The sequence below is a fragment of the Psammomys obesus genome, unplaced genomic scaffold (genome assembly GCF_907164565.1).
Source record: "Psammomys obesus unplaced genomic scaffold, mPsaObe1.curated_primary_1811, whole genome shotgun sequence".
In the NCBI taxonomy this organism is placed as follows: Eukaryota; Metazoa; Chordata; class Mammalia; order Rodentia; family Muridae; genus Psammomys; species Psammomys obesus.
Genome location: NW_026596051.1, coordinates 14,518,868 through 14,532,987, shown reverse-complemented (window position 1 = coordinate 14,532,987; position 14,120 = coordinate 14,518,868). Strand labels below are relative to the sequence as shown.

The window sequence follows — 14,120 nt, the reverse complement described above, 5'->3', positions numbered from 1 at the left end:
AAAGGAAAGGAAAGGAAAGGAAAGGAAAGGAAAGGAAAGGAAAGGAAGGAAAGGAAGTAAGTAAGTTTGGAGTATTTGGATGACTAACATTTTTAGGCAAACCAGATGGGGAGAGCCAGGTATGGTGATACATGCCTGTAATAATGGCACTCAGAAGTCTGAGGCAAGTCTGAGACTGGTGGACTATAAGTACTGATTTTTTTTCCTTGCCTTCCAGATCCCCTTTGTGTCCAGATATGGCTATGTGCTAGGGCATATAGATATCTGATTTCCTCAAGGTAGGCAGCTCAGAAAATTAATGCTCAGGTCTTCAGAGTCCTTGGCCATATTGATAATTTAAGAGATTATTTGCCAGATTATTATATGCACTGTGCATGCCTACACTCCTAGCCCTCAGGAGGAGGAAGCAGGAAGAGCAGGAGTTCAAAGTCATCTAGGAACATACCATATTAGAAGTAACCCTGGGATGCATGAGATTGTGTCAAACAAACAAAAACCTTTAAAGATTACCAACCTCAACTTTCTTGCCATTCTTTTAATAACTCGGTCTTTGTGGCAGATGGAGATGGGTGCCAGAGATGGTATATGGATTCTAGCCTCAAGTGTTGACCAATAACAGAACTTTAGGATATAGTGATGGGGGCACTTGCTCATTCCCTGAGGTCTCACTATTCTGTTGCTAGCTTAGAAACTTCCCTTTTAGTCACAGTATTATTCAGAGCCCTCTGGTTGCAAAGCACTGTTATAACCCAAAGTGTTTGGTAAAGGAAAAGATTTATCACTTCAAAGAATGGCCAAAAGCTGTGGACGGATCATGTGGAAGTCCACCATGGCTCTCTAGGTACCTTGTCCCTGACCATCTCATGCTCTCTTGGACTATCTTACCATAGGTCTAGAAACATGGCTGCCCACAGCTCCTGACTCACATCTCCCTACCAGCTACTCTGGTCCCAAGAAAAGAGCTTCATTGGCTCAACTGGCCATTCCGGACCAATTGTCAGTGTCCAGAGGAAGGAAAATTACAGACATGATAGCTGAGAGCCATCTGGCTGTGGGGAGCAGAGAAGCAATTCCTGGGAGATGTGTTGGACACACAAAATAAGGGGCCATGCCAGTCCCACCACACAAGGACTTAATAGGGAGGACGCCATGGAAACCTGTATGAGGATCGTAAAGCTTTCAAAAGGACTTCCAGAGCCAGGCATCATGGTGCGTGCACAAAACCCCAGATACTTGGGTAGGAGGGACAGGAATACAAGTTCAAAGCCACCCTGTGCATGTAAGCAAATAAGAACACAAAAGGGGTGGGAGTGGGGTAAGTACCGAAAAACAAAAATCCATGCCCAGAGAAGCACACCGAGTGGAAATTGAGTGATTGCTGAAAGGTTGTCGCTGTAGTCTTCTCAACAGATGAATTAGCCGTGTATGCCCCATTATTCATAGGTTCCTCTCATCTAACAAGCAGACTCCATGGACCATTTGACATCCTCCTGGGACTCAGCATTCCTAGGCATCCTGGCATCAGTGTTCATTAGGGTAAACTGGGATTTGGCACAGTGTGCACTTTCTCTGAGTCTCCCTCTCAGACTGTGATGTCAACAGTGTGGAGTCAGGAGTCTGGGTTTCTAAGGCTCCCAGGTGATCCATGACCATACTAAGGAATGATGCCCTAGGTCGCCAGCACAGATCTCACATGTAGGCCTCCTTCCCAGGGGAAGAGAACGAGTGAAAACAGCCAGTTTTATTTTAGAAGCACTTGGTTTTATTGCATGGGAGCAATTGAAAGTGGACTCCAGTGGAAAGTGCGCCCTGGTCTGGTCCGGTGGCCATTGCCTTGCCTCACCTGCTGCAGCTCTTCCAGGAGAGCGTACCGGGCAGGGGCCTGACCACTCCTTTGGAAAACGAGAAGGCATTCAGGAATAGGTTACGACATTTCAAGCATAATGCATTTCTAAGTGCTCATTCATTATTGCGGTCGTCTGTCGTACATACAGGAAATAAATGCACTTACTTGGAAAGGAGGGGGCAGTTTTTATCAAGTGTTTCTCATGTAGCATTCAGCATACATCACGCTTGGCTACAATAAGCTATCATAGTTGTCCATCACCTGCGGAGGCCATGGGGTATGGGGGGCAGGGCTCAGGGTATCTTCTCTTGCTAACTTAATCCTAATGGACATTCCTGTTTGGTGAGGGCAGACCCGTCATCTAAGCGGTATTTCTTCTTACAGAAAGGAAAGGAAGAGATAAAACTTATTACACCAACCCTTGAGTACTGGGACCCCCCCTGAGTTTCTTTGGCTCTTCTGGACATTCCTTTCTCTCTGCCTTACTTCTCCCCCTTGGTCGCTTTGTCCTCTGAGGCCTTCTCTGGGGGCTGGCTATCTTTTTGGTCTGTGCTAGAGGATTTTTCAGCCTTTTCTGTCTTGGGTTTGCTGGGCTCTTTAGAAAGGCCCTTGTCATCTTCTTTGGCCTTGGTGTCTGTTTTGGGTTTCTCCTCAGGCTTCGTGGACTCTGTGACCTTTTCCTTGGTGTCTTTCTTCTCTGGTGCTGCCGGTGCCTCCTCTTTCTTTGGCTTTTCCTTCTCTGCGAGTTTGCTAGGTTCTTTGGCCTTGGCATCTTCTGCTTCCGTCTTGGTCGTCTCTGTCTTCTCTTTGGGTTTAGCTTCTTCCTTTACTTCTGCCTTAGCAGGAGTCTCCTTTTCTGGAGTCGCTGCTTTCTTCTTATCTCCAGACTCTTCTTTCTTGGCCTCTGCCGTAGAGTCCTTGGGCTTTTCTGCAGGTGTTTCCTTCTTCTCCTCCACTTTGGGCTTTGGGGCTTCCTTGGGGGCTTCATCTTTCTTGCTCTCCTTCTCTTCTGTTTTTGGTGTAGCTGGGGTCTTCTTTTCCTCTGCCTTCTTTGGGGGTTCTTTGGCTTTCACCTCTTCCTTTACAGGGGACTTTACCTCTTCCTTCTTGGGAAGCTCCTTTTCAGAGGCCTTGGCTTCTTCCTTCTCAGGGGACTTGACCTTCTCGGGGGACTTGACCTTCTCAGGGGACTTGACCTCTTCTTTGGCAGGACTTTTGGCCTGTCCCGGAGATTTGATGTCCTCCTTCAGTGGAGTCTTGGCTTCTGGAGACTTCACGTCTAGAGTCTTGCCCTTCTCAGGAGATTTTGCTTCCTCCTTCACGGGGCTCTTAGCCTTCTCAGGGGATTTTACCTCAGTTGGAGCCTTGACCTCTTCCTTCACAGGGGACTTGGCTTTCTCAGGAGACTTGGCCTCAGTTGGGGATTTTGCTTCTTCCTTCACAGGGGTCTTCACTTTCTCTGGAGATTTCACCTCAGTTGGGGACTTGGCCTCAGCTGGTGACTTGGCCTCAGCTGGGGACTTGGCCTCACCTGGGGACTTGACCTCAGCTGGGGACTTGACCTCACCTGGGGACTTGACCTCACCTGGGGACTTGGCCTCACCTGGGGACTTGGCCTCAGCTGGGGACTTGGCCTCAACTGGTGACTTGGCCTCAGCAGGTGACTTGGCCTCAGCTGGTGACTTGGCCTCACCTGGTGACTTGGCCTCAGCTGGGGACTTGGCCTCAGCTGGTGACTTGGCCTCAGCTGGGGACTTGGCCTCAGCTGGTGACTTGGCCTCACCTGGGGACTTGGCCTCAGCTGGTGACTTGGCCTCAGCTGGGGACTTGGCCTCAGCTGGGGACTTGGCCTCAGCTGGTGACTTAACTTCACCTGGTGATTTGGCCTCAGCTGGTGACTTTGCCTCAGCTGGGGACTTGGCTTCTTCCTTCACAGGAGACTTGGTTTCTTTTTCTGGAGATGGGACCTCTTCTGCAGGGGGAGATGTAGCTTCTTCTTCTCCTCCCTCTTCTGTCTCTTCTCCTTCCTCTTCTTTAGCCTCTTTTTCTTCCTCTTCTGTTACTTCTTCAGTCACCTGGATCTCTTCTGTCTGTTCCTCTACAATCACAGTTTCCTTCTCTGATTTTTCTACCACTTTTATCTTCTCTTCACTTTTGACTTTTATGTGAGTGGATGTGGAGGGAATTTTTGGGAGTCCCTCAGTAAGTGAGAAGGGACTCGGACCAAAGCCAATCCGACACTCTTCACCTTCCAGGAGCTTTCTGCAGAATGAATAATGAGACACACCATTAACTCACTGACTTTGGAATCTCAGTTGGTTTTCCAGGAGCCCCACTGCATTCAGGAACAGGGTTTGGTAAACGGAGGGTGTGAATGAATGGCAGAAATTTCATTTTCTTTCCCTTTCTCCTTTTTTTCTTTCCTTCCCTGTTACTCTCTCCTTTTCAGGTTTTTCATTTTCATTGCTAGTAGACATTTAGAACTTACTTTTTCTAGCACTGGGGATGCATTTATGCTAGCACATACTCTACACTGATACACTGACTCACAGCCCCTGCAGGAAGCATTTTGAGGATGGAGAAAGTTACGTGACAAAGTGTTCCGGAGGTCACCTACACTGCTGTGTATAGCAGGAAACATCTCCCTAAAGAATGGTCCTCAATAGAAAACTCCTGGGTTAGGGATTTAGCTCAGTGGTAGAGTGCTTGCCTAACAAGTCCTCAGCTCTGGAAAAAAAAAAAAAAAAAAGAAAAGAAAAAGAAAAAGAAAACTCCTACAATGGCAAAACTTACATTTATTGTCTGTCAACTAAAACCTAATTCAAGCTGGGCATGGTGACACACGCCTTTAATCCCACCACTCAGGAGGCAGAAGCAGATGGATCTCTGTGTTTGAGGCCAGCCTGGTCTACAAAGCAAGTTTCAGGACAGCCACTGCTCCACAGAGACACCCTGTCTTGAATGTACTCCCACCTCCCCCCCCAAACAAATAAACAAACAAACAAAAAAACTAATTCAAGAGAAAGTTGGAGGTCTTGGGGTAAGGCTGGTCTAGTCTGTACAAAGTCCTGTGTGTGGAGAGAGAGAGAACGACTCCTGAAAATTGTGCAAAACCTCTACATGCACACTGTGCACATACACACAATAAAAAAATCCCTCCAGTGACTGACAGAACAATTGCTGGGAACAAGTAAGCCCATGCTTATAAATGTAGTGTGAGAGTTTCAGGATGTTGCCGCTTAGAGCTGCCCTGTTACCTTCTGTAGACATTCTTTGGGATTTTTCCTCTCACTTAGCTACTCAATAGATGGTGACCGTATCCAAGCTGCCCAGACTCTGAAGGCTTTGATTTCCTCATTGGCTAAAAGATGACCATGAGTCCTTACCTCAGAGGGCTGTTTCTGTGAGAATAAATATTGAGGGGCTTGGCAAGGGGCCTGCTTAGAGGAAGTGTAGAGGTTCCCCTAGAACAGTGGTTCCCAAATTAAACACCTCACAAATGACCCTGACCTTGTTAAATAGATCTTACTCCAGCAGCGTGGGGCAGGGCCTGGGCCTATCTTCCTAACTCTAGGATCACTCTTGATTCCTGGCTGGTACACTGCACTGAGTAGCAAAATTAGATCAGGGCCAGGAGGTGGACAGCCAAGGCTCACCAACCAGAAGAGGCCTTTGTGATGTCAGCCCTGCTAGGCTGGGATGTCTCATCTTTGGGGACTGGTCTTCTCATGGCTACCATTCAGTGAGCACCATGACTGTCCAGCAGAACCTACGTCAGCTGGATTATCTTATGAACAGGACTGGCTGAGCTTCCAACAATCTGTGATTCGGATGCTGTTTCTGTTGCCTTCATTTATTTTTACAAGGAATCTTCATTCCCAGTGAGCTGAGAAATTGCAAAGGTTGGGGCTAAATTGTCTCTGACTACCTAAGCCCCTCTTTTCCTCCAAAGCAAGTCTCTGACTAATTGGTTTGGGGTAAATAAGTCACTGTCAGAAAGAAAGCAAGGCACTCCTGAGCCAGTGAGGTGCTTAGTGGGTAAAACCCAAGCACTTGGTAAATTTGATTCCCAGAACCCACACAGTGGAAACAGAAAACCAACCTGCATATATGTGTGCGTAAGGTGTGTACATACAAGTAAATAAAATGTAGTTAAAAGAAAGTAAGTTCAAGATCTCTGCCTCTTGGGAAGTAGAATGGTTGTTGGGGATTGAGGGCAGGGGGACAATGAAGAGTCCTTTAAGGGGCATCAGTTTGAGTTTGAGATGGTGAAAAAACAGCTCTGGAGATTGAGGGAGATGAATGCTTCATATGCAAATATATGCAAATTTACCTGACTCCTCTGAACTGTTCCTTTAAAACAGTTAAATGGCAGATTTCAAGATACAGATTTTTAAAATTTTTTTTTTCTTTATTTTATTGTGTGTGTGCCTGGGTGTGGGTGCATGTGTGCCACAGGGTGAGACAGGTTATGGACAACTTTCTACAGTGGTGACGAAACTTAGACCCACAGGCTTAGACAGCATTACCCACTGAACCATCTTGCTGATCACACATCATTAACACATATTGTACTGTAATCAGGACTGGAAGGAGAGCTGCGCTGCTAAAGGCTAAGGCTCGCAACTGAAATACTTTCTTGCTCTGGCAGGACGGCCTGGTGTGTAGAGATGCTTGCTGTACAGGCCTGATGCCTGAATTAAACCCCCAGGACCTATGTAAAGGTGGGAGAAGAGACTCTGCAAAGTTATCCTCTGGCCCCCACACATGTGCCACAGCATGAACACACCCACGCTCACACTAATAAAAAATAAAAAGAGAAATACTTTTGTCTTTAGGAAGGTTGTGGTGGAGCATGGCAGAGGTAGGTGGGTCTCCGTGAGCTACAGACCAGCGTGGTGTACATTGTGTGTTCAAGGCCAGAGATGGCTACATAGATATGTTAAAACAGACAGAAAAACAAATATAAAACCCCAAAAACTTTGTTTTTGTCTTTAAAAAGCAGGCAGGCTACCGAGACGGGAAGCTGAAGGCTTGGTGCTCCTCGGAGCCTTGGGGCTCCTGGACCATCTCACCTGTAAGCAGCAATCTCGATGTCCAGGGCCATCTTGACGTTGAGCAGGTCTTGGTACTCTCGAAGCTGTGCTGCCATCTCCCACTTGGTGCTTCTCAGCTCGTTGTCCAGCTGCTGGATAGCATCCTGGGGATGACAGACCCGGTAAGTCCCCGGCTGGGGACAAAGCCCTACGCTGTCAAATCTCAAGGTGCTCATAGACAGTGAGGGAAAAATCTCAGCCTGAGCAAAGATCCGGGATGAAATACAGCAGCTGCTGGCTCAGTCAGAAAGATGGGTGACTTTTTATAGACGGCTTAGAAAATGCTCCTTTACAGGCTGGAGTTGTAGCCTGGGGTAGGGCACATAAATAGCATATTAACAGGGCCCTGGGCAGAGAACAGCCTTAGGTACTTTGTTTTTTGTTCTTCCCAGAAGCACCTGAACACAGATGAAATTTCTTCTGGCTGGAGCTACTGCTTTGCGGGTTGAGACCCCTTTGGTAAACCTCTTTCTCCAAAAATATGTACATTACAATTCACAACAGGAGCAAAATTAAAGTTATGAAGTAGCAACGAAAATAATTTTATGAGCAGGGTGTGGTAGTGCACGCCTATGATCCCAGCACTCAGGGAGGCAGTAGCAGGTGGATCTATCTCTGTGAATTGGAGGCCAGCCTGGTCTACAAATTGAGTCCAGGACACCCAAGGCTACAGAGAGAAACCCTGTCTTGAAAAACAAAAAACAAAAAAATATGGTTGCGGGGGAGGGGTGTCACTGAAACATGAGGAACTGTGTTAAAGCATTAGGATGAGAACCACTGCCTTAAAGCGAACCATTACAGCTACCTTTTACCTACTCCTTTGTGTTTCTCCAGTTTCCAAGGTCTCTGCAGGCATCATTAGTAGGTATGAAAGTGACCCTTTTCTCCCCAAGACTATTTTTGAGTGAATCTACCAAAGCTGCCCCCGGGGCCATGCCCACAGGCACTGGTGACCTACTCTAACCAAGAAGATGCTAAGCCTTTATATTGAAGTAGTAAATTAATTAGGTGCTAGGGTGAGGCCCAGGACCTCACGCACACTAGGAAGGCAAGAACTCTGCCACTGGGCTGTATCCGAACACTGGTGATCTCTCTGACCTCCACTGCTCTGCAAAGCAGAGATTTTTGTTGCTTTCCTCCTCCTCATTTCAGAGAAGAGATTTTAACCCGGGTAGGCAGATAACTCTGCAGGCCACACAGCACAAACATAATGCGGTGTCTGACTCAGAGACCAGAGCCCTGCTCTAAGGAAGGAAGTGACCCCCCTTCCCCAGAGCACCTGGTAGGACGCGATGTCTGCCTGGTGGCGGTCCTCCAGCTCGGAGCGCTGCCTCTCCAGGGAATCCTTGGTGCTTTTCAGTGCCTCCAACTCTGTAGTCCTGGCCTGCAGCTGTCGCCGGTACTCAGTTATCTCCTCCTGCGCGGACCGCATGGCGTCTGTGTTCACCTTGGCTGCCTCTGAGAGTCGGTCCAACCTCACTAAGCAGGGAAGCAATCGGGCACAGGGTTAGGCACATCTAAACTTGGGTCTCAAGGCTTAGATCTGAAGGTTGGCACACATGGGTTGAAGACCTACTGGGTACCAGGATGTTTAATCCACCCTGGCATATGCCAGTCAAGTAGCTGTTGCCCAAAGCCACCCAGCTAATGAGGGGCAGGATTCAAAGGTAGTCTATCTGGCTTTGAAAGGCAGACTGTGTCCACCTCAACTTGATCCCTAAAGCACTCAGAAGAAGGGAAGCTTCCCCTCATCCTCCGTTCCTGGTTCCAGTGCCTAGCAGAGGGCTGGCACAGTGAGGGACTGAATGGGCAATCTAGCATGAGGCCTAAGGCTGAGATGGGGTCTCCAGGCTCTGGGAAGAAGTTACTATTCCTGTGACCTCTCCACATGAAAGCTGTGGGAGTCATCAGTTACAATACAGCCATGGTAACTTCATTGCAGATTTCTGCGGAGTCCAAGGTCACCGGAGAGCACAAGGCCTGTGTACCAACCTTCTGTCCCTTCCTCTACTGACTTGATTCTACAGCACTGCGCCTGAGCCAATGGAGCCTCCGCCACCAACCGGCTCTTGGTTCTCGGATCTTGTAGGGGGGCCAGTGGAAGTCAGAAATCGGTCCTAAGCTCCTACGAGTAAACATCCTAAAAGAGCTGAGTCCTGGTTGAAAGAAAGAGGCCAGCTGGTGGGGACATCCTGAGCTGCCCTGCTTGGGTGAAGGGCAAACCTAAAAGGGAAGAGGTCCCCTCTGGGAGGAGCCCTGCCGCAGAGATGGGGGAAGGGATGGCTCACGGCTACTGCCAAGGCGTGCAGCATGAAAGCAGCCCATTCCAAGGGCCCAACCCCGGTGTGCCCGGCTTTCCCTGCTCTTAGCGAAGACTTAAAAAGCGTTGTGACAATTCTCAGCTACCATGCTTCACGGGCACCTTCGGAAGGCACCAAGCTTGGCCCTCACTGGCCTCCACACAAAGCAAGGGTCTATAGACAACTTCAGGAAGACTGAGAAGGGCAGTTACTTTATACCCCCGTCCTAAAGGAAACCAGAAGGCCAGTGTGGATCAAGGTCACCCTGCAGCTATTGGGCGCGGCTTCAGGGCAACTGCAGTCTGGCCGGACTCAGAACCCCTGTACGTTTTGGGAGAAAGGGAGATGGGAGGTCCTAGCATTTGAGAGTAGGAGGGGCTGCTTCAGCTACAAGCTGGTTCCATCCTGGCTAGAAAGGGCATGAAAGCGAGCGGCTCCTTTCATCGCACACTGCAGATCACTAATGTGGGGGCGGGGGGGGGCACACTGTGTGCTCTGAGAAGCCTGGTGGGTGTCAGCAGAGTACTCCTGCTTCACCCAGGGAAGGGAAGGGCAAGCGGGTGCTGCTGTGATACCCTGGGTCTGTAAAGGGCTTGTTCTGTTTCAGAAGGGAGACAGGTCTGAAACTGGGGTCCGCCTAATCGTGTGGAGTAGAGGTGGAGGGCTGCATCTGAGGGACAATCCAGGGTTGGGGCACCCCGGGAGGAAGCCAGAGTCAAACCGCTACTTTATGAGGTTCACTTGCAGAGGGTCCAGTTACTTCCGGGGGGTCCCCTATCCTCACTGGTGAACCCACAGGCGGCTCACCGCCCCGCCGGGAGGGGGCGCCCCCTTCCCACCCCGCGCGCACCTCGGAACCACTCCTCGGACTGCAGCGTGCTCTGCACCGCGTGGCCTTCGAGCTGCGAGCGGATCTCCCGCAGCGCCGACGTCACGTCGCACTTGAGGGCGTCCCGCGCCTCGGCCTGCGCCTGCGCCTGAGCGGCCCCGCAGCCCTGGATCTGGCCGAGCAGCTCGCCCACCTCCTCCTGGTGGTGGCGCCGCAGGTAACCGCACTCCTCCTGCAGCGCCTGCGCCTTCTTCTGCAGCTCGGCGCGCGCCGCCTCCGCCTCCTGCGCGAAGCGGGCCAGGGCGCGCGCCGCCGCCTCGGCCTCCTCGCGCTGCCGGGCCTCCTCGTCCAGCCGCTGGCGCACGTGTGCGATGTCCTCCAGCAGGTGCTCCTGCTCCAGGCGCAGCTGGCCGCGCGCCGCCCCGAGGCGCAGCACGGCGCCGCGCATCTCGCGCACCTCGCGCTCGTACAGCTCGCCCATGGCGGCGCGGCCGGCCTGCTGCTGCCGCAGCGCCGCCGCCTCGCCCTCCAGGCTGCGGTTGTGCGCCTCGAGCTGCCTCACCTTGTCGATGTAGCCCGCGAAGCGGTCGTTCAGGGCCTGCAGCTGCTCCTTCTCGCTGCGCGCCGCCGCCGCCGCCACCACGCAGCCCTCCGGGCCGTTGCTCAGCGTGTCGAGGGAGTCGGTGCTGGAGGCGGCCCCGGCGCCGCGGAAGCGGCTGGGCGAGGCGGACACGGAGCTCACGGAAGTCCGCGCCCACGAGTGGAAGCCGCTGGAGGAGCCGGCGGCGGAGCGCGGGCCGCCCGCGCCGGCCTTGCGGCCCAGCGCGTAGTGCAGGCTGCCTCCTCCGTGCAGCGGCGCGAACGGGGCGCCCAGCAGCGCGTCGGCGCCGCCGAAGCTCATCATGGCCGGAGCAGGTGCGGCCGCCGGCGGCGGCGGAGCGGGAGTGCGGGGCCGGGACGGGGCGGGCGGCACTGCGGCAGCTCCCGGCCTCCGGGCTCTTTTATATCCGCGGTGGCCGGGGCCGGCCCCCTCGGCCGTGGGGGGCTGGGGAGGAGGGCCCCGCCCTCCCCATCTCCTCCCCTGCGGCCCCGGGGCCGACCGGCTCCGCCGCAGTGAGAGGGGCGGGGCGGGGCGGGGCGGGGGGGCCACCCAGGAGTGGAGGGGAATCGTCGCTGCGTCAGTGGAACCTCCCGAGGTCAGACCAAGGAGTCAAGGACTTCCGGAGCGGGGCGGTGCAGACCTCCAGGTGCACGTCGGAAGACCCTATTGGTCAGAATGAGACCCTCGGAATAGGAGAGGGCCCCTGAGCTAGGGAGAGGACTGCGGGACCGACGGGGCAGGGGGCCTGCGGGGAGAAGCAAGGGGGACTCGCAGTGATGGCTATGAGCGGATGCTCCCCCCGCCCCCGCCCCCAGGAGAGGCCACACAGGGTTCCCTAACCGAGAGGGCCTTGAGATGAGGAGTGCAGAGACCTGCGGCCATCCAGGAAGGGGTTCTGGAGGGTCGCACAATGGACGCTACTGGGGATAACTGGGGGGACCTCCTGGCCGGAGGGGCAGGGTTCCCGACCCTAGAGTAGTCGCCGGCCACCCGGAGGGGCTTAAGGAACGCTGCGGCTGGCTGCTGTCTCCGTGGTAGGGGAAGGGGACGTGGAGTTTGAGAGGACTGCGGAGTTCCCTGGGGGACACTGCAGAAGGAGAAAGGGAGCGCTGAGAGGGGGAACTTGGCGTTCCCTGACAAGTCCAGTGGCCAACACTGCAAGTGGAGGCTGCGCCTTGCCCGGCAAGGACAACTGTAGGCAGCCAGGAAGCAGAGGGCCCCCGAGCAGGCTGCAAGATCCTTGACTCCTAGACCCGTTCCGCCAACGGGGCGGAGGGTGGGGTCAGCCTATGCTTTGTCAGCTGAATGACCTTGTCCAAATTGTGGTCACCCTTGTGTACAGCAGAGACAAGACGCAGCCCCAAACCCCCAGGTACTGTTAGGAGCTTCCAGCTTGGGCAATCTCTGGCTCAGTTCGGGGAAGGAAACCCACATATTGCCAGTGTTTATGGCGCCCACTTCTCACTTGAGAAGTTTCTCTTTCTCCCTTCCTTGCCCGATTTCTCTCCTCTCCGCTGCGTCATCGCGCTCCTGCTCCCACAGTAGATAAGCCCATACTGCCATAAGCATCCCTTCATGCTCCCACGGAAGTGCTGGGGTGGGCTCTCAGTCCCAAGGTCCACAGCTCCTGAGCCTGCCGAGGATTCAGGTGAAAGGGCGGCGGCGGCGGGGCTCGGACTTGGGGCCTTGCTTTGTTTTATGGCTGGTTCTTGGTTTGGTTTTCCTGTCAAATGCCTTGTTAGTGGACGCTCCGTGGCGCTACCGTTTCAGCACCAGGGACAGAGTCTACTCCTCGGATGGGAAGGGTTAATCTAGGCCCTACAGAGTAGGGGAGGCTCAGTAGGTTTTCCAACCCCTCTGCGGTACCGGTACCGGCGAGGGCTGGATGAGTCATAAGGCAAGGTCTCGAAGTGACCCACCCTTCAGGCCCTGTTCAGTACCTGGCTCTCCGTGAAGCCCTCACTGTAAACCCCCTCTGCCTAGAGCAGAGAACACCACTCCAAAGTCCACTGACAAGCTCTGGAAACTATTGTAAACTTCTTCAGATCAGAGCCTCTCCCAGGCAGTTATCACACCGAACCCCAGTTTAGTATGGTTTTCTCTTGGGAGGGATCCCCAGGACAGGAACTGACAGATTCCCTCTTTCCTTGCCCTCTATCTCATTCCTAGCCCCTGGCTGCAGGCTGACCCTCACAGCTAGGGAAATGATGGCACTGTCCCTTTAACCACGTTTTACTGGAAGGAGAGTGCACTAGGGAGGAGGGGGAGGGAGTTTCTAGTTTTTCATGGCGAAGCAGAACATGATGAAGCATTTTCCCAATTTAAAGGTCTAGTCACACTGCTGTTGGCAGGGGCAGAAAGGCTAGTTGGTAAGTGTTGCAAGGGTGAGGTGAGTAGATTTTCTGAGGCACTGCAGAATGTCTGTGGGAGGGGTCTTGGGTACAGACACCCCCCTGCACCCAGATGGCTCCCCATTTATTTTCTATTCTGCTTGGAACTTTGCCATTAGATTCTTGTTCCTTTGAGACTCTTCAGCTCTCTGCAGAATGCGCATGCTTTTCTTGGGTGTGAGAAAAGCATGTTAGCAGTTAACGGCAGAAATGAACTGCTAGGAATGGGGGAGGGTGACGGTGGTGACCATCAGCCTGCAGGTAATGTGGGTTCTAGGAGGGACCAGGTGTGACTTTTGTGCCTTTGAAATGGGCATGAATGCTGGAAGCCTGGTCAGTCCTTCAGACTCACCTTCAGAAGGCGGTCTGCGGCCTCCTTCAAGAGTCTTAGAGTCATTGTCCCCTCCTGGAGTTCCTTGGCTCCAGCCCTAATTCCTGCAGTGCACTTTGTCTTGTGTCCTGGGGGCTGGGGTCCCCATGCTAAGCCCTGCACTGCACTTCCCAGTCTGTCACAAAACATGTGACTCATAGATAACTAAGAATAATTCTTTTCTATGGGCAGTGGTGGCACTCGCCTTTAATCCCAGTGGAGGCAGAGGCAGGCAGATCTCTGGGAGTTTCAGGCCAGCCAGGTCTACACATGATTCTTTTCTAAGACCTGTGGTCCACATTAGTTTTGCCTTCCTTCCTGCATCCTTAACATTTTTCGGCCAATAAGACAACATATGCATCCGCCCATCATTTGCTTATTAAGCTTCTGTTGTGTGTGATAGACACACTTTAGATGACAATGATGCTACTGAAACCTGTGAGCCCGCCTTTCTAGATGAATCCTTGGAACAGTTTTCAGTCCTTCCCAGATCTCAGCCTGGAATGTCCCATGGTAGCTTTAAGATGTTTCATGCTATGATTTAGATCCTGAATATTTCATGTTAGAGGTTTAATTCCCAGAGATTTGTCATTGAAAGATGGTGAAAATTTTAAGTAATCAAGTTCTGCTTAGAAGTATCCAGAAACTATGGGCATACTAAAGGAGGCTGTGATTTCCACGTCCTCTG

General features: G+C 52.4%; 1 protein-coding gene across 1 annotated transcript; it reads right to left on the bottom strand.

Moving 5' to 3' along the window:
• Positions 1-33: 33 nt before the first annotated feature.
• On the bottom strand, positions 34-11,159 carry Nefh (neurofilament heavy chain). Its single transcript, XM_055624207.1, has 4 exons — positions 10,093-11,159; positions 8,222-8,421; positions 6,922-7,046; positions 34-4,108 (listed from the first exon to the last, which is right to left on the bottom strand). The coding sequence occupies exons 1-4, from the start codon at positions 10,973-10,975 to the stop codon at positions 2,329-2,331; spliced, it is 2,988 nt and encodes a 995-aa protein (XP_055480182.1). The 5' UTR covers positions 10,976-11,159; the 3' UTR covers positions 34-2,328.
• Between the last annotated feature and the right edge of the window lie 2,961 nt (positions 11,160-14,120).

Excerpts from the sequence above, each read along its gene's own strand:
- Nefh (XM_055624207.1), bottom strand. The coding sequence starts at position 10,975 with ATGATGAGCTTCGGCGGCGCCGACGCGCTGCTGGGCGCCCCGTTCGCG. Across the intron at positions 7,047-8,221 it reads CAGACATCGCGTCCTACCAG|GATGCTATCCAGCAGCTGGA; the intron begins GTGCTCTGGGGA and ends TGTCATCCCCAG. Across the intron at positions 4,109-6,921 it reads ATCGAGATTGCTGCTTACAG|AAAGCTCCTGGAAGGTGAAG; the intron begins GTGAGATGGTCC and ends TTCATTCTGCAG.